Source organism: Xenopus laevis, chromosome 1L (genome assembly GCF_017654675.1).
Source record: "Xenopus laevis strain J_2021 chromosome 1L, Xenopus_laevis_v10.1, whole genome shotgun sequence".
NCBI lineage: Eukaryota > Metazoa > Chordata > Amphibia > Anura > Pipidae > Xenopus > Xenopus laevis.
Window position 1 is genome coordinate 232,278,128 of NC_054371.1, and position 20,978 is coordinate 232,299,105.

General features: G+C 39.6%; 1 protein-coding gene across 2 annotated transcripts in view; it reads left to right on the plus strand.

The window, feature by feature from the left end:
- Positions 1 to 1,698: 1,698 nt before the first annotated feature.
- Positions 1,699 to 20,978, plus strand: part of LOC108719159 (receptor-type tyrosine-protein phosphatase T-like) — a 101,292-nt gene continuing 82,012 nt past the window's right edge. For both annotated transcript variants that reach the window (XM_041570825.1, XM_041570822.1), the window contains exons 1-3: positions 1,699 to 1,901; positions 5,058 to 5,144; positions 6,475 to 6,618. In XM_041570825.1, the coding sequence (XP_041426759.1) occupies positions 1,829 to 1,901; positions 5,058 to 5,144; positions 6,475 to 6,618 (304 nt within the window). In that variant the 5' untranslated portion in view covers positions 1,699 to 1,828. The remainder of the gene's footprint in view (positions 1,902 to 5,057; positions 5,145 to 6,474; positions 6,619 to 20,978) is intronic.

A 20,978-nucleotide genomic window follows, 5' to 3' on the forward strand; every position in this document is an offset into this window, starting at 1 on the left:
TTTGGGGTGAGTGTTTATTTGTGCCCTGGGTACCCCTGGAACTATAGCAGGGTGACACCCCAATGTTTCTATATATCTGTAACCTTGTTATGAGCTAAGGGGGCCCAGTCTGAAAGTCAGTTAGGGGGAGATTTGGGGTGAGTGTTTATTTGTACCCTGGGTACCCCTGGAACTATAGCAGGGTGACACCCCAATGTTTCAATATATCTGTAACCTTGTTATGAGCTAAGGGGGCCCAGTCTGAAGGTCAGTTAGGGGGAGATTTGGGGTGTGTGCTTATTTGTACCCTGGGTACCCCTGGAACTATAGCAGGGTGACACTCCAATGTTTCTATATATCTGTAACCTTGTTATGAGCTAAGGGAGCCCAGTCTGAAGGTCAGTTAGGGGGAGATTTGGGGTGAGTGTTTATTTGTGCCCTGGGTACCCCTGGAACTATAGCAGGGTGACACCCCAATGTTTCTATATATCTGTAACCTTGTTATGAGCTAAGGGGGCCCAGTCGGAAGGTCAGTTAGGGGGAGATTTGGGGTGAGTGCTTATTTGTACCCTGGGTACCCCTGGAACTATAGCAGGGAGACTGTTACTCCAATGTTTCTATATACTGTAACCTTGTTATGAGCTAAGGGGGCCCAGTCTGAAGGTCAGTTAGGGGGAGATTTGGGGTGAGTGCTTATTTGTGCCCTGGGTACCCCTGGAACTATAGCAGGGTGACACCCCAATGTTTCTATATATCTGTAACCTTGTTATGAGCTATGGGGGCCCAGTTTGAAGGCCAGTTAGGGGGAGATTTGGGGTGAGTGTTTATTTGTACCCTGGGTACCCCTGGAACTATAGCAGGGTGACACCCCAATGTTTCTATATATCTGTAACCTTGTTATGAGCTAAGGGGGCCCAGTCTGAAGGTCAGTTAGGGGGAGATTTGGGGTGAGTGTTTATTTGTGCCCTGGGTACCCCTGGAACTATAGCGGGGTGACTGTTACCCCAATGTTTCTATATATCTGTAACCTTGTTATGAGCTAAGGGGGCCCAGTCTGAACCCCAGTTAGGGGGAGATTTGGGGTGAGTGCTTATTTGTACCCTGGGTATATCTGTAACCTTGTTATGAGCTACTGTATTTATGAGACAGTTGCAGAGGTATTGGGATGTGCAATTCACATTTGTTATGGAATGGAGTTACCTGCACTCCATTTCTGCAGAAGTTTAGTGGTGCTGTTACTCCATGTTCTACCCAGATTGTTGTTTTGGGGTATTTTCCTATGTATTAGTTATAATATATTGTGTGTCCCTAATCACCTATCTGAGATACTGAGGAATTACAGGGTGATGTATAACATAGAATGATATAGTTCCTCGGAGCTGATTGTGGGGTGCACGTGAGACTCGGGTGACACAGAGAGAACTGCAACAACACAAAGACCATTGACAAGAAAAGAAACCGAGAGATGCAGTTTGGGGGGGGTGAGAATGGAAGAGAATACGAATAAAGTGTCTATTTAGAAAGAGGAAAGCTTGAGCAACTCAGTCTCTAAACCACCAACCTCACTGTTTCATATTGAGCCAGTGAGCTGGGGAGTGTGAAAGGGACAGTCAGACAGAGGGACAGTCAGACACAGGGACAGTCAGACAGAGGGACAGTCAGACAGAGGAACAGTCAGACAGAGGGACAGTCAGACAGAGGGACAGTCAGACACAGGGACAGTCAGACACAGGGACAGTCAGACACAGGGACAGTCAGACAGAGGGTCAGTCAGACACAGGGACAGTCAGACAGAGGGCAACAAGGAGGGCACAAGAGGCACCAGTGGGGGCACCTGCCTGTAGCACCCATGTCTCCATCTCGTCTGTGCTGTTTGCTCCTACTCACTCTCGCAGTGCTTGGGAAGAGAGATAATGCAGTAGGTAAGATCTCAGTCCTGTCTCAACACAACTTTTATATTGTAATTGATTTATATTGCTGTTTTATTCATTCTTTGTAGTTTCACTGGAAATAATACAGAACTATATTTTTTGCTGTTAATATAACGACATTATAGTAAAAGCTATATGGGTGATATTTAATATTATACTTATTATATAAGCTTGGTTCATTTCCTGTATGGTTTTTAATTTGCTTATTTGCTGTCTTCCTGGTTTGCAACATTAATGCCTAAAAGGGAAACTATTGGTTGTCTTTAGAGTATGAGATGGAGACAACATTACCTGCAATGACCAGATCCCTGTCCTCTAGATACCCCTCCTGTGCCCCTGATTTACATTTATGAGACATGATGTGATGCATCTGTGTTTTCTTACAGTTTATAATATTTACATTTATGAGACATGATGTGATGCATCTGAATGGAGCTAATGGGATTGGGGCTCTCATACTAGAGACTCGGGTTTTCCCTGTAGCAACTCCTTGTGATCCAGGACATGTCACATAATCTCCAGGAGTCCCAGTATAAATAATCCACCTACAATGGCTGCATTGATTGCTGTAAAAATGCACTTTGGGAGAAAATAATTAAATTAAAAATTTTCTTTGTTTGTAAATGAGCCCCGCTCTGATCTGGATAGAATTGGGGACTGGGCAACCAACTCTCCAGTCACATTACTGAGGGGCTGGAGTGGTGCAGTTATGCAGTTGGTGGGGTGTAAATACGACTCAAGTCCACCCAATTCAACCATAAAGTAAATTAGACCCCCCGCTATATTCACTTGTGAGTCTAGAATCAAACTATTAATGAGGCCCCTGTGGTTGGCAAGTTTGGTTCTTGGGAGGAGGTTACATTCACTATTTTATACAGACACTGTCTCTCTGCAGATAAATACAGTATTATAATTATATCACTAACATATAACGCAGCGCTGCACTGAGACTGAGGAACAAACAAAGTCCAATTTTCGGCACACAAATTGCAAAGTGACACTCGACTCTGTTGCTTTGTGGTCAGTGATTGGGAAACAAGTTTCTATTTATTCCCTGTGTACATGACACACTGAGGAGACAAAGGAGGAACAAAGCATTCTCATTACAGCTCAGCATGAAGTGAGGGATCAGTATGGCAGATCCTCTTGTGCTTATTTAGGTCTATTTACAGGGGAGTGCGCAGCCCCAACACTGAAGTCCCCAAAGCAGAGACACTTGAGAGCTCTCCTCCCTATATCTCCCCTAGTTATACTGACAATTCCCTCCTGTGCCCATTTACTCATATGCCCATTAGTTCAGCTTAATTCAGTCAATGCCCAGTCCCAGTGCAGCTCCTAAATGCCCCTTGTTGTGATCAGAGAATTAGCACTATATAGTGAATAAAGTAGCCCCTCTTGTAAAATATAAGGATATTATAAGTTACCGAGGAGTTTCATGACCATATAAAAGTACGAGGCTGAAGGCCGAGTTATACAGGTCATGGAACTCCGAGGTAACTTCTAATATCCTCATATTTTACAACTGGGGGTACTTTATTTATTATAATACACAAGTTTCAGTGAGTCATGTGACAGAAATGACATCAGAACTCACCGTTTATAACTGATGACATCAGAACTCACCGTTTATAAGGATATAATTTACAAGATATTCATGGATTTTGTGTATTATATATATATATACCACTGGGTGCCAGGGTGCAAATGTATCTTGCAGTAATCACAGACTGCTGTGCTTCAAACATAGTTTATGCCATTTATGTTAGTTCCTATTGAGAATACTAGAAGGAACATACCTGCCATGATTATGTTTACAGGATAGAAGGAGGGGTGGTCTGATTATCACGGAATTTATGTGACCCCCTAGTGTGTATAAATGGGAGATGATGATCCAGTATTCCAGTAGTCCTGAGCCTTGGAGGTTGAAGACCTGAGGCTCCTGAGATAGTCCAAGTCTGGTTTTTTCTAGCTGTCTACAACTCAAGTATGGACAGCTATAAGAATCCAATGGGACCAGTGGTAAGGTTTATTTGTTGTAAAGGACTCAACCAACATCTTAACATGTGAAATGTGAAGACACACACACTAAATGATTTTCTTGGCTTATTCAGGGACAGATTCAACCAAAAAGTGGTAGCAAACAGCCAAGAAAAATTGACAGGCCAAGAAATGGGACATGCAAAGTTTCCTCCTATTCTGATAACTCTACAGTATGGAGACATATGGGTAGGAGCTCACAGTGGGTTCCTTGGGAATCAGAGAGCTTTGCTGGAGTTTGCTCAATTCTGACCATTCACCAATAACCAGAATCTTTATATCCTTGTTAAACTACAAATATTCTGTATGGCATTAATGTTATGAAATGACAAAATTAGCAGCCTTAATTTTAAGTGTAATAATACGTGATGTTATTGTAGACTGACTGAGCACAGAGAGGGGATATTTATCCCTATAGATAGTGATGGGCGAATTTGCGCAATTCGCCGCCAGCGAATAAATTTGCGAAACGCCCACAAAAATGCGCTGGCGGTGCTAAATCATGAATTTTTTGCCGTTTCGCCGAAAAATTAGCGAATTTCCTGTGAAATTCGCGAATTTTTCTGCGAAACGGCACAAATTCACCCATCACTACCTATAGACTATATGTCCATTATGTTAGTTTTCCTTGGGAGAATGAGGTGAAAGGATCGTTTCCTTTGGGAACAAAGGTGAGAGAGACAATCCATTACTCTCCGGTGTGTTTAAAGATTGGAGTTGTGTTCTTTTTCAACCCCTCAATGAAGGAGAGAGAATTGTCATAAGCCTGGGATAGGGGGCCCAACTGAAGGGTAGCCCATGTGACCGGAGGCCTCCGCAATAGCCAAGTCTGAAGAAGGTGACCTTTAACGTAGAACTAGTCAGACAACGGTTAGGGTACTAGGTCATAAGGGCTTATATAGTTAGCAGCCTACCGCTCCACCAAGGAAATGATGTGGGGTCACTTCCCAGGGTGAGGAATGTGAAGCTGTTACAGTAAGAGCTGCTATAAGAACCTGACAGTGAAGCCTGGCTTCTAAGAGAATAAATTGTATTTGTCATTAAGGACTCACCCAACAACTTGCTGAAACACTAAATCTGAATATACAAACTAAATGTTTTATTTTTCAGCGGAAGATGTAACTTCAGCATCTGGAATTCAACATGTAAACCAAACAATTGATGGAAAGGAGACAGAACAACCAAAAGGATCAGAAGGTGAACATTGAAATGCAGGGAAACCCACTGCCCAAAAAAGTTCATTTATTTCATTAATTGTGCAGTTTGTGTACGTGGGTGTGAGCTCACACTGGGTTCTTTTTTAGAATGAGAGATTTATAGTTGGGCAATGGGAAATAGAGCAATTGTTTTCATTTTTATTCAGGGGAAAAACAGGAATCAACAAAACTAGTTTTCGTATGACTTTTGGGACGTGTATGGTGGCAGATGAGTTACATATCGGTCGACTCGTTAATTGGCCTGGCCATTGAATGCACCTGAACATCAGCCATTGTTAGTGCTGAATTGTCAGATACAGATAGAATTCTATTGTTTATATCTCTATATGTGTGTATTGAAATGAATAATCTCTCCTACGACCATTGATCATAATTGTTATGGCCACCCAGGAACCACCACCTAAAAGTACAAAAATGGTGCAATTGGATTTAGGTGCAGGGCTACTCCAGCCATGAGGCAAGTTCAGCAGCCAGCTACAAAGGGCAACAAAAAAACGCTACTTTTAACTTTAAGAGCCCAGTTTAAACTGGAAATTCGGCTGCGCTAATGCAGAAAGTGCCATTGCGCTCATTGCACTAAAGATGCTGCTGCCCCCCCTTTGACCCACTCGGACACTGATGTTGAAGCATGGAGCAGGAGAGGGGGCCGAAGCAGACCCACAATCGCCCCGTTTAGGTGGGCTCCTTAGCTGGGGAGGAGCCACCTAGAGCAGGGGAGGGGCTAATATTTAAGATGACAGAGCACCTTTCCCTGATGCATTTCCCTAACCAGGGCACTAGAATGCTGATGTCAACCTCCTTTGGCTGCGGGTATTGTTTGCTGTTTAGGGACTCATCATGCCTTGTGCATTAGTTGCCCTGAAATCTCAGGTGACCACACAGTGTGTAAAAACAGAGAGGAGGGTTGTAGTCATAGTAAGAACATAGTAACACAGTAAGTTCGGTTGAAAACAGACACAAGTCCATCAGGTTCAACCTAAAGTCTATATATAACCTGCCTAACTGCCAGTTGATCCAGAGGAAGGTGACAAAAAACCCATCTGAAGCCTCTCCAATTTGTCTCAGAGGGGGAAAAATTCCTTCCTGACTACAAAATGGCAATCATTAGTCAATGGCGTAACTAGATATTAATGGGCCCCTAAAATGTCTAGAGGTTGACCTGTTTTAACAATATTTATTAAAAATGATATATAAATTAGGGCCTCCCTTTACCTCATGGGCCCTCCTACAACTGCAGGGTCTGCTTCCTCTGTAGGAACAACTTATTACATGGAAATACATACAATAAATGTTATGTTTTGTTAATTCAGGGAAAGATATGTCATCAGCAACAACTGGAAACCAATACTGGAGCCAAACAGTCAATGTAAAAGACATGGAGCGATCAGGGATGTCACAAGGAACAGAGAGAGACCCTGTCAGTGCAGAGACTCCGTCTGCTACAGAGATACCAGGTATTTCCATTACTGGGCAATATGGGTGCATATGGGTGTCACATTTTTGGGCAGTATCAGCTTTTCCAGCTGCTCTCAGGTAGAACACCATTACATTTGCAACTCTCTCTCTCTCAGCTTGTCCCAAACAAGAGCGATGTTAAACTAAAGTAAAAATATTAATACCGTAGTAGAAACTCTCTTGAGTACAACCAACGGTGAGTCAATACTTAAAACTATGCACAGTGATATACACACAAACACGTAGAGAAAAAGACACAAGTCCATTGAGTTCAACTTTTTGGCCCAACTGTTTATACAGAGAACAAACTGTATCTAAAGCCTCTCCATTTTGCCTCAGAGGGATAAAAATCCTTCATGACCCCACTTTCTACAGCTCCTTTGTGGGGTCCCTGTTCCCTGACTTCACTTCTTTTAGGGTGCAGTCTTCCTTAACAGATAAGTACTACTATAGTTTCTATAAACAAGCTGCTGTGTAGCCATGGGGGCAGTCATTCAAGCACAGGATACACAGTAGATAACAGATAAGTACTACTATAGTTTATATAAACAAGCTGCTGTGTAGTCATGGGGGCAGCCATTCAAGCACAGAATACACAGTAGATAACAGATAAGTACTACTATAGTTTATATAAACAAGCTGCTGTGTAGCCATGGGGGCAGCCATTCAAGCACAGGATACACAGTAGATAACAGATAAGTACTACTATAGTTTATATAAACAAGCTGCTGTGTAGCCATGGGGGCAGTCATTCAAGCACAGGATACACAGTAGATAACAGATAAGTACTACTATAGTTTATATAAACAAGCTGCTGTGTAGTCATGGGGGCAGCCATTCAAGCACAGAATACACAGTAGATAACAGATAAGTACTACTATAGTTTATATAAACAAGCTGCTGTGTAGCCATGGGGGCAGCCATTCAAGCACAGGATACACAGTAGATAACAGATAAGTACTACTATAGTTTATATAAACAAGCTGCTGTGTAGCCATGGGGGCAGTCATTCAAGCACAGGATACACAGTAGATAACAGATAAGTACTACTATAGTTTATATAAACAAGCTGCTGTGTAGTCATGGGGGCAGCCATTCAAGCACAGAATACACAGTAGATAACAGATAAGTACTACTATAGTTTATATAAACAAGCTGCTGTGTAACCATGGGGGCAGCCATTCAAGCACAGGATACACAGTAGATAACAGATAAGTACTACTATAGTTTATATAAACAAGCTGCTGTGTAGTCATGGGGCAGCCATTCAAGCACAGAATACACAGTAGATAACAGATAAGTACTACTATAGTTGATATAAACAAGCTGCTGTGTAGCAATGGCAGAAATTGAAAAAAAGCTATATGGCACAGGTTAAATAGTGGATAACAGATAACACCATTATGTTCTACAGAGTTTATCTGTTATCTGCTGTGTAACCTGAGCATTTTCTCATTTAAATGGCTGCCCCCATGGCTATATAGCTGCTTATTTATACTAACAATAGTGTTTCTGAAGCAAAAACAGCAGTTAACACTTTCATTTTTTATGTTACTGTTCCTGTAAGGCAAGGGTTAATTGAGGCAATGGATACAGAATTAAAAGATCACTTATGCCACATCTAATGAGTTTTATGTTGGGTCTGGTGAGTGGAACATGTGACGTGTCAGTGGTCCTTTGCTAGGGGAGGGCAATGAGGAGAGTCATCTGTGTATAATGATAGAGAGGAAGAAAAAGAGAAACCAGGAGAGATCAGTGATCAGTTCATTCCCTGCAGTTCCTATAGAGGAGACAGATGGAAGCACCTGTGAGTTTTATAAGGTCCCCCCATTACAGCACTTCATTACTCAACCTACCTGCATGGATATATGTAAACACTTACACACGTGATGAACATACAATATAATACTGAAGTATTACTTTAACTGATACTGTATGTCAATATCTCTAGTTATGACACACCCAGTGCTTGAAGAAAGTGGGGAATGCTATGTGTAAAAATAAGCCCCCCCCCTTAATTATGAGCCACACCCATTATAATAAGCCTCATCCGCCGACACTATCTGGGTTCACCATATATCAGTTAAAGTTGACCAATCACAAAAGGACTTTCCAATGCATGTCAAAGACATAGCCCTTTGCCTAGACTCTATGACAATTTGACATTTCCGATATCCCGTAACACCATAGGGAGAGAACAATCCACTAAGAAGTCTCCTTCATTTCCATATCAGTCAAACTTGACCAATCACAAGAGGACTTTCCAAACCAGGTCAACAACATATCCCTTTGCCTAGGCTCTATGACAATTTCACATCGCCGCTATCCCGTACTACCATAGGGAGAGAACAACCCACCAAGTCTCCCTCATTTCCATATCAGTCAAAGTTGACCAATAACAAGAGGACTTTCCAATCCAGGTCATAGACTGCCTGTCCACAACATAGGCCTTTGACTAGACTCTATGAGAATTTGACATTGCCGCTATCCCGTAACAGCATAGGGAGATAACAACCCACCAAGTCTACTTCTTTTGCATATCAGTCAAAGTTGACCAATCACAAAAGGACTTTCCAATCCAGGTCAAAAACATAGCCCTTTGCCTAGACTCTATGACAATTTGACATTGCTGCTATCCCATAAAACCATAGGGAGAGAACAACCCAAAGTTGAGCAATCACAAGAGGACTTTCCAATCCAGGTCAAACTGCCTGTCAACAACAACGCCCTTTGCCTAGACTCTATAACAATTTGATATCGCCACTATACCGTAATACCATAGGGAGAGAACAACCCACCAAGTTTCCTTCATTTCCATATCAGTCAAAGTCAACCAATCCCAAGAGGACTTTTCAATCCAGGTCATATACCACCTATCAACAACATAGCCCTTTGCCTAGGCTCTATGACAATTTGACATTGCCGCTATCCCGTAATACCATAGGGAGAGAACAACCCACCAAGTCTTCCTCATTTGCATATCAGTCAAAGTTGACCAATCACAAGAGGACTCCCCAATCCAGGTCATAGACTGCCTGTCAACAACATAGCCCTTTGCCTAGACTCTATGACAATTTGACATCGCCGCTATCCCCTAATACCATAGGGAGAGAACAACCCACCAAGTCACCTTCATTTCTATATCAGTCAAAGCTGACCAATCACAAGAGGACTTTCCAATCCAGGTCAACAACATAGCCCTTTGCCTAGACTCTATGACAATTTGACATCGCTGCTATCCCTTAAAACCATAGGGAGAGAACAACCCAAAGTTGACCAATCACAAGAGGACTTTCCAATCCAGGTCAAACACTGCCTGTCAACAACATAGCCCTTTGCCTAGACTCTATGACAATTTGACATCGCTGCTATCCCTTAAAACCATAGGGAGAGAACAACCCAAAGTTGACCAATCACAAGAGGACTTTCCAATCCAGGTCAAACACTGCCTGTCAACAACATAGCCCTTTGCCTAGGCTCTATGACAATTTGACATTGCGCTATGCCATAATACCATAGGGAGAGAACAACTCACCAAGTCTCCTTCATTTCCATATCAGTCAAAGTTGACCAATCACAAGAGGACTTTCCAATCCAGGTCAACAACATAGCCCTTTGCCTAGGCTCTATGACAATTTGACATCGCCGCTATCCCGTAATACCATAGGGAGAGAACAATCCACCAAGTCTCCTTCCTTTCCATATCAGTCAAAGTTGACCAATCACAAGAGGACTTTCCAATCCAGGTCAACGACTGCCTGTCAACAACATAGGCCTTTGCGTAGGCTCTATGACAATTTGACATCGCTGCTATGCCGTAATACCATAGGGAGAGAACAACCCACCAAGTTTTCTTCATTTCCATATCAGTCAAAGTTGACCAATCACAAGAGGACTTTCCAATCCAGGTCAACAACATAGCCCTTTGCCTAGACTCTATGACAATTTGACATCGCTGCTATCCCATAAAACCATAGGGAGAGAACAACCCAAAGTTGACCAATCACAAGAGGACTGTGCCTAGTAAGCCTCAACTTCCCTATCCCGTATTACCATAGGGAGAGAAAAAACGGCAAAGTCTTCTTCATTTCCATATCGGTCAAAGTTGACCAATCACAAGAGGACTTTCCAATCCATGTTAAAGACTGCCTGTCAACAACATAGCCCTTTGCCTAGACTCTATGACAATTTGACATCGCCGCTATCCCGTAAAACAATATGGACAGAACAACCCACCAAGTCTCCTTCATTTCCATATCAGTCAAAGTTGACCAATCACATGAGGATTTTTTCTTTTTTTCTTTCTTTAACTTTATTTACATAAAAAACAAACAAAAAGAAAAAAAAATTTTCACAAAACTAAAATACTCCAAGATTCAGGTCTCCATAGAAATTCAGCATTAGTCTTCCCTAAATGTTTTACATCTCTTAGAAAATACAAATACATTTTTGCTAGACATAATCCAATACATTGCTCTGGAGTTATGTTATCACATTTAAACAAAAGTATATTACAAACTTTCCATAGTGATTCCTTCATGCAGTTTACAGTATACCATGCACGTAAGTTTTTTTATCCTTATTATTGCATTCCAAGGTACCAAAAAATGCATCATTCATATCAAAGTTTTTACATCAAATACATTATACAATAAAACAAACAATTTTCCCCATACAAACTTAGCATAAACACAATCCCAAAAAACATGTTGAACAGTTTCTTCATATCTACACTTTTCTCTAGGACACACTTTGGTTGTATCCGAGCGCCTCATATATGGAATTCTGCACAATTGACCATATATCTTTTTGATGATTTTCCATTTGCTTTTCTGACACATTTCTCCAAATCCTTTTGCTTTGTTCAACAGAAGAATTGTCCACAATAATAACATCCTCTTTAGATTGAATCCATTTAGTTAATTTGTTTTGGTCAGATAAAATAGTCCTTAGGGGCATCACTTAAAACATATTTTTTAAAGATTTTTTCCAATAAAATGTATTGGGAGGAAACATTCATTAAAACTGGAATTGTCAAAGGGAAAGTACATCATTTATATTTTCTAAAAAAAGCTCCAGCACAATAAGATATAAAACAAGATTGAATTTCTAATTTTTTAAGATTTCGATAAATAAAACAAAAAAATTTTTAACATACAGGAATCTTACAAAATCTGGACATTTTTTTTCCACCATTTTCTTTTGCCCTAATAACCTTTATTCGACTTAACTTTTCCGTCTTAGAATTCCATAGGAAAATGAAACATAATCTAATTATTCTCTTCATATTTAGAGTAGAAGGTGGAAAAATCATTGCAATATACAACATCATTGGCAACAATACTGACTTAACAATTAAGGTTTTCCCTTCCATTGTCAGCCCTCTAAGTGACCAATACTGTAATTTTTTCTGCATTTTTCCTAGTAAAATATCCTGATTAGGTTGACCATTATTTTCTGCACCAAAAAGAATTCCTAAAATTTTTATTCCTTTGTCTTGTATTGTCACTTCACAATTAACATTTTCCCAATTACCTATCCCCAAACACTCACATTTATTTACATTTATCTTAAAACCAGATGCTTGACAATAAAATTATGTTAACAAAAGAGCTCTTTGAATTGCGGCCGGCTTTTCACAGAAAATGGTTACATGGTCCATGTATGACACAACTTTAATATGGACACCGTTACCACCCGGTACCGGAACTCCTTTCACCATTTTTTCTCAAAGCACATAACAATGGTTCTAATGCACATATAAATAAGATAGGGGACAATGGACATCCCTGTTTAACACCACTCAATAGGGGAATTTCACGTGTCCTATTACCATTTATTTGAATTTCACACACAGTTTGACGATAAAGTGCATGGATTTGATTTAACATAACATCAGGTAACCCCATTTTCTTTAACACTGCAAGTAAAAACTGATGGGAAACACGATCATACGCCTTTTCGAAATCTAAGGATAAAATTGCTAAATTTTGCTTACGGTCATTAGAATACCATATCATATCCCGGATTAGGGACAAATTATCCCAAATACACCTTCCGGGCACCCCACATACCTGATTATAATGAATTACTTTTTCAACAACCAACTTAAACCTGTTTGTTAATAATTTAGCAAAAAACTTATAATCAGAATTTAATAAAGAAATTGGGCGCCAATTTTTAATATCAGAAGTATCACCTTTTTTATGAATTAGAACCACAACACTTTTTCTCCAAGATGATGGTAAAACCTTCGCATAAAAACATTCACTAAAAAGACCCAGCTAATCCTCCTTTAACATTCCCCAAAATTTCATGTAAAATTCACTTGCAATACCATCCAAACCTGGGGTTTTTCCCCTAGTAGCACTTTTAATGACCTCTAAGATCTCCTTTTCAGTAAAAACCTTTGACAAAGTGTCACAATCAGAATCATCTAGAACACTTTCAATATTACTTATACAATCATTGAAAAACACCGGATCTACAACTTTTTCATTAAATAACTCTGAGTAAAAATCGGTGGCCACCTTAAGTATACCATCCATGGAGGTTTGACCAAAATGCAATTTTTTGAAAAAGAATTGTGTGCATTTCTCATTTTCTTCCAGAGACTTAATTCGGCTGTTAAAGATAATTTCCTTCCCCTTATGATCAAGATATTTGGTAATTTCCTTTTTAACCATGACAATATCATTTGAAACATCAATCCCAACCTCTTTTAATTTGTATAGAGTTTGGAGACGAGCATTCAAAACAGAATAATACCTTCTCCTTTCCTTAGCTTTTTCTTTACCACAGGAGATAAAAAAATCTTTAATTTTTAACTTTATTTTCTCCCACCAACACATAAAGCTTTCTTGTGGTGATTTTTGTTTTCTCCACTGAGAATATTTATTTTTAAAATTCTCAATAACCACAGGGTCATCTAGTAAAGACACATTCATTTTCCAGTAATTTTTATTAACCTTTTGTGTTCCCAAGCATGACACCTTAACCAATAATAAATGATGATCAGAAGAAATATTTTGTACCAAAGTAGCACTAATAGGATCCAAATTCTGCGACACAAAGGCAAAATCAATCCTTGAACTTACATTCCCATTTGTCCAAGTGTAACCAGGTTGATTTTTATTGCACTTTGCCCACACATCAGTAACACCTAGATCAGATACCATGTTTTTTTAAAATAATTAGCTGATTTATCCATTGTTATGTTCACAGCCCCCCCAGCCCTCTTCTCCCCGGGGAGAACACAATTAAAATCACCCAATACAAACATTGGCTCAGAACCAGGTAAGAACAAATTCAAAGTAGCAAAAAGATCAGATCTTAATTCCTTTTCAGGTGATGCATACACATTCACAATTTGAAAACTAATACCATTAAAGGATACTTTTACCAAAACCACTCTCCCAGGTATAATATCATGAACTACTTGAATTTTAAAATCATGACCTTTAAAAAGAATAACAACACCTGAAGATTTACCATCGTTACCACCTGACCAAACCGATGGACCTAAACTCCATTCAGTTTTTAATAAATCATAGTTTGGCATAAAATTTAAATGACACTCTTGCAGACATAAAAAATGGAAATCAATTGTTTGTACGTAATCAAAAAAAGCAGCCCTCCTCTGAGGACTCTTTATGCTCCTGACATTTAAGGAGCCAGTTTTAAAGATAAGGGTCATAAAAGGAAAACATTTTAGCCATTATCATGAAACTCAGATCCATCTGGTGGTTTAACCCCTGAACACTGCACACCAGATGACTCAGCTGAAACCTCCATCTCATCAGGAGATGATACGCCCTCCCCAGAGGAAGGAAACTGATTAATATCCTGTGTTGGATTTTTAGCTTTTTTCTTTTCCTTTTTGGTTTGTCTACTTTTTTTGGCCTTAGGAACACCAGTTTCAGCCTCTGGAGGAAAATTAGACCTAGGCTTTTGTTTCACACTTTCCTCCTCAAACCTAGGACCTTCAGTGGTAGCAACAGAAACCCTTGCACTGCTGCGCTGAACCCTCACCTCCTCCACCTCAGGTTCTGCAGGTGAAACAGTGACCTCATTAGCATTTACCTGCCTGGCTGCTTTTGTCCTATTTGCATAAGACATTGGACAAACACGGTATACATGCCCACTTTTACCACACAATGTACAAAAAATTTCTGATACACAGCCAGCTGTAACATGATCTTTAGACCCACAATGACGACATATTTCTATGTTACAATCTTCTTGAACATGCCCATAACATCGACATTTCCTACAAAATTTTGGTTGATCTCTGTAAAAAAGATAACCCTTATTAGGGCCAATCATGAAATTTGCAGGTGGGTGTGATTGGCCTCCAGGGCCGGTCTCGTCAGCTTTTAAGACGACCACAAATTTTCGTTGAGTATTCCACAACCCCAACTCATTTGTAGCCTTGCCAATATATTTCACCGGCTCGCAGAATCTCAGCAGAAAAAGAGAAACGTCTTCATTTGGCACATGTGGGTTGTACATGTGTACAAACAAAAGCTTAGTATCTTGGGTGTATAACAAAGAAACTTTGATACCTTCCAGAAGAGGGTCATCTTTATGCTGAGAAAAACATGATGGAAATTCTGGCAGACGACTTCGCTTACGAAGGTAACGTCATAGACACCCGCCTTTGGAAAATCCTGGATGCACAAAATATCCTCTTTCTTTAGACCACAAAGACCAAAAAGAATCTTTTCTCCAATGAAGCGTAGACCTTTTTCTCCATGGAATTTCTCCTCCACTGCCAACTTAACAGTATCTTTCATCCGCACCTCAGGGAAGGTCGGAACATGAACATCGGCATGGCTAGCCATAACGATTGTATGAAGCAATCAGGTCACAACCGACAAGTCATGGGTCAATTATCTGAGCCCAGAAAACTTCCACGATCTTGGAATGCCAGTCTCATGATAAAATCTAACATTCCAACACATGGCCATGTGTTGAGCTGTGCCTAGTAAGCCTCAACTTCCCTATCCCGTAATACCATAGGCAGAGAACAACCCACCAAGTCTCCTTCATTTCCATATCAGTCAAAGTTGACCAATCACAAGAGGACTTTCCAATCCATGTCAAAGACTGCCTGTCAACAACATAGCCCTTTGCCTATTATAGATGACCCCCATCCATACAAAACAATAGGAAGACCCACACCCATCTACAGTATCACAAGAGCTGTCAGTCACATAGTCCTTTGCCTAGACAATTTGACATCACCTTTTTTTTTATTATTATTAAAAATAATACAAAATTAAAAAACATTCCACACAGAGTTTTCAAAGTCTTAGGTTAATACACAGAAAAAGCTAAAGGACATTAAGAAAAAACCCATGATTTCCATTCTTTGTTTTCCAAATTCCTTCAGCATCAAAACCAAGTTTCCTCTTGTCACTAATTACATAAAGGAAAAGTCTTGCCCAAACCAAACCTATACAATCATTCACATTAATTTCACATTGTTTAAATACATATAGATTTCTAGAATCCCACAAAGCTTGTTTCACACAATTCACTAAAAACCACAACACTCTAGCTTTATCATGATTCACTCCATACAAACCAAACATAACCATTTCATACGTCAGACATTCAATACCTGTTAAACCTTTTATCAGATTTTTCAAACGACTCCACACTTCTTTTGCGTATCCGCACTCCCAAAATATGTGTGGTATTTGCTCTGTTCCTCCACATTTCTCTCTGGGACATTGTTCATTATTTTTAAGGTTCATCCTTATTTGAAACACTCTAGTTGGAAGTACAAAAACCTAGAAAATAGAGCTGGCACCATTCCGACACCCTAAAAATATTAATGAATTAAGTAGAATCCAGGAGTCTCAAAATATTGGTAAAGTAGTACAAAAGGCTTTATTTACATCTTGTATAAAAAATAATAGCCTGACATGTCCCCACATAGGCTATGATTAAGTGTCCTGTGGGGACACGAAACGCATGAGACTATTATTTTTTATACAAGATGTAAATAAAGCTTTTTGTACTACTTTACCAATATTTTGAGACTCCTGGATTCTACTTAATTCATTAATATTTTTGGGGTCTCGAAATGGTGCCAGCTCTATTGTCTAGGTGTTTGTACATATTTCCGCCCCCTGCTGAGGGTTTGGAACATGACACCTTATGGAAATCGGTAAACTTATCCTAATATCTTAAAAAGTCCATGTTTTTTATGATTTTCTACTCTAGTTGGAAGACATGATTTTACACACATCCACGCCAAATCTTTCTGTCTATTTGTCAATTCTTTATTATAAACATTTTTCCATACAGTCTTGCTTTCATCAAAAGTCAAACCATCCACTCCTTCCATCTCTTCTTTAGCATCCAGTAAACTCAAAACCCTTTTTCTTTCACACCAAGATTCTGCACTTACACTTTCCAAACCATTCAGTCTTATACATCTTCCCACTCTCACATAAAACCAAGGTGCTTCAAAACATACGGGCTTCCTCAGATCAACAGTACATAAACCATATCTTCTCAAAACACTCCCCCCCAACATATCTCACCATACACCCAGCCAGACTTTCTTTCTTTCACAAGTTCACACACATACTTACATACTTATAACAAACAAGGGAAAGTTGTGCTCACCACTAGTTTTTAAAACACATTAGGCGGGGGTGCAATGAGGCTGTGACCACAAAAAACATATAGTCAAATACAAGATTCCTCTGCACTCAACCCATTATCAATATATTTAAGACAGAGACATTTTGTGCTACTGCTACTGAAAAATGCCTTACCCTTTAAACAACACAGGGATTGTTTGTCCATATATTGCAATATATTTAAGCTGAACAACTACGTCAAAGTCATCCCATATCTGGCCAGTCCTACGCTTAATTTTATCTGATTCATTAAGAATTCTATTGCTTCATTATACATTTTATAAAAGGGACGAATACGTTTTACCTGCAACTTACTAGCTGCTTTCAAAGTAAAACTCCCAAACTTGGCTGCCCTACACTTACATACTTGACAGCCAAAAAAGTTCCACATTAAAGGGCATGTAAAGTGTAAAATAGAATGAGGCTAGAAATGCTGTATTTTGTATACTAAATATAAACATGAACTTACTGCACCACAAGTCTAATCAAACAAATAATTTATACTTTCAAAGTTGGCTACAGGGGGTCACCATCTTGTAACTTTGTTATACATCTTTGCAAGACTAAGACTGTGCACATGCTCAGTGTGGTCTGGGCTGCTTAGGGATCATCATAAACAAAGCTGCTTGAGTTCTGCATGGCTGGGAAGTAAGGCGGGGGCTCCCCCTGCTGTTCATAAGTATGATTGTTTCCCTGCAGAGCAGTTAGGGGCCGTCTGACAATTCCTATCCACAGCAGTAAATGAAGAGAGAATTAAAGTATATTGGAGATAGGTTTCTTTTTCATTAAAGAAAGTAAAAATGGGATTTTATTTTTTTGCCTTTACATGCCCTTTAACCATCCCTTTTCCTCCATTCAATTTCTTCTTCATCACTTTCTCTCTTTTTAATCTTTCCATTTTGGAATTCCACAGGAAACAAAAAATGGACCGAATAATTCTAGGTAAAACTTTATCTGTAGGTGGAAAGACCATATTAATACATAACAAAATAGGCATAATAACCGCTTTTATAATCAACATTTTTCCTTCCAAAAATTTAATTTTTGTTTAATTCTCTCATCTACCCTCTGCCAACTTTCATACTCTCCCATATCTAAATCACAAACGACTCCAAGCACTTTATCCCACCTCTACATACCGTCCAACCACTCAAATCAATTTCTGCCCATGCTCCAAAACTTTTACATACACCTTGTTCTTCTCAAAGCAGCGTGCGACTTACACACCAAAGTTACATCATCCATGTACACAATCACACGCAAATCTCTTCCACCACTTCCTGGCACTTCCCACGCAAAACTTTATCCCTCATAATCACATGCAACAAATAAACAACATTGGGGACAAAGGACAGCCCTGTCTTACACCCGATACAACCCCAAAACTCTCTGTCAAAAAACCATTAACTTGAACCATTCTTACCAAATCTCTATACAAACATTTAATTCATGCCAAAAACCTCTCAGGCAACCCCATTCTTTCCAAAACTCTAAACATAAAATCAAGCACAAAAAAAAATCTGGTCTCCCCTGGGGTTACTAATAAGTAGTGGATGGGTGGTATCCCCTATGCATCCCACCCCTATTCCAGCGCTGGATGCACCAAAATGTTCTTTCTATTAAAACTGCACCTTAACCAGCTCCAGTCCAGTGCCACTTGCCTGAATTTCCAACCAGACTGACTAACCCCCCAAACTCACAGTCTGTGGCTTATGTTACGTGCTATTATGTACCTCACCTTCATTGGTTTTGGAGTACTATTTACATAGTTTAGGGTTACAGATAAATGTAAAATTCAGGGACATGTCTATAAAATCTAGTCTGACCGGCTGCACTGATTGTAATGTATTTCAAATGTCCCATAATGAGCATTTATTAGATGTATCCCTAGCCATTGTTAATCACACCATTCCCAACCAGCCACAACTACAAGCAAACTAGTAGATGGGGTTGAAAATAGACATGTCCTTCATATTCAACCTTTTGTTGCCAAAGGGAAACCTGTCTGACTGCTGATCCAGGGCAAGGCAAAAATAAAACATTTGTAGCCTCTCTAATTTGCCTCAGAGAGGGATGACTGTGACACCAGTCCCTGGATCAACTTGATGTTAAAGGAGAACTAAACTCTAAAAATGAATATGGTTAAAAATGTCATATTTTATACAGTGAACTTATTGCACGAGGCTAAAGTTTGAGCTTGTCAATAGCAGCAATGATCCAGGACTTCAAACTTGTCACAGGGGGTCACCATCTTGGAAAGTGTCTGTGACACTCACATGCTCAGTGGGCTCTGATTGGCTGTTGAGAAGCTAAGCTTAGGGCTCGTCACTAATTATCCAGCAGAAAATGAGCTTCCCTGGCTGTAATATAAGCTGATGCTACAGGTTTGCTGATTATTCAATTCTGATGCTAATTGCACTGGTTTCTGTGCTGCCATGTAGTAATTATGTGTATTAATTACTAATCAGCCTTATATTGTGACATTTCTATTCTATGTGTACTGTATATTGTGAGTGGCTCCCTAAGCTCAGTAAGTGACAGCAGCACAGAGCATGTGAATCAGTGAATCAGCAGAAAAGAAGATGGGGACAGGGGCGTAACTACAGAGGAAGCAGACCATGCGGCTGCAGGGGGGCCCAGGAGGTATAGGGGCCCCACGAGGCCCTAAATAATAAGCAATTTCAATATATATTGGTATAAAAGGACATCCTCTGGATATGTTGGGGGCCCTAAAATGAATTTGCTGTGGGGTCCAGTAAAATCTAGTTACACCACTGGATGGGGAGCTACTGGGGCATCTTTGGAGACACAGATCTTTACTGCTAAAGGGCTGGGGTTGCCTTGGGCTGGTACAGAAGCACAAAACATCATGTACAACATTTCTACCTACTTCTTTAGTTAGGCTTTAGTTCTCCTTTAAAAAACTGATTTTGGTGCAGAATTCTGCTGAAGCAGCACTATTAACTGCAACTGTATCCCTTTGGAATACATGTGCTGTTAATATGAATGAATTTTGTTACAATGAATGTTAATATGAATGAATTTTGTCCCACCAGCAAGTAGTCAAGGAAGTTGTCAGGAGAAAGAAAGAGGCTGATGTTCTTCTGCTTAGGAAAGATGTGAGAAAGGTTTCTAATTATTTTATTAAGCAGAAGAACATCAGTCTCTTTCTTTCTCCTGACAACTTCCTTGACTACTTGCTGGTCAGACTGGTGGGAAAATGACCAGCAGGTGGAGCTGTATTAACAATTAATTAATATTAATATATATTATTATATACTTTAATATATTGGAATTAAAACAAACTAAATAATGAATGTGCATTGCAAAAGTGCTTAGAATAGCCCCCCTAATCTATGTTACATTCACTTATTTTAAAGGTTTATTTATCCTTTAATTATGTGCTGGCATGCTGTTATTCACACGGTATGTGGATTTAAGGGTATTTTATAACATGGCTTCATAAACTTTTTTCATATATGAGTGCCGGGTGATATCCCTGCAGTGAGCACAACTTTCTCTTTGATCTCATGCACTGAACAGCCAGAAAATGATACAAACTTAATTGGCCTTTGGCAGGGAGCCCAGAATAGATACATCTGTTACAATTTAAGCAAAGAAACAATTGTAACTATTTAAGATAAGCAGTTCTCTTAGGTAAACTGTGACTTGCAGCTTAAAGGGCAAAACTGTAATAACGC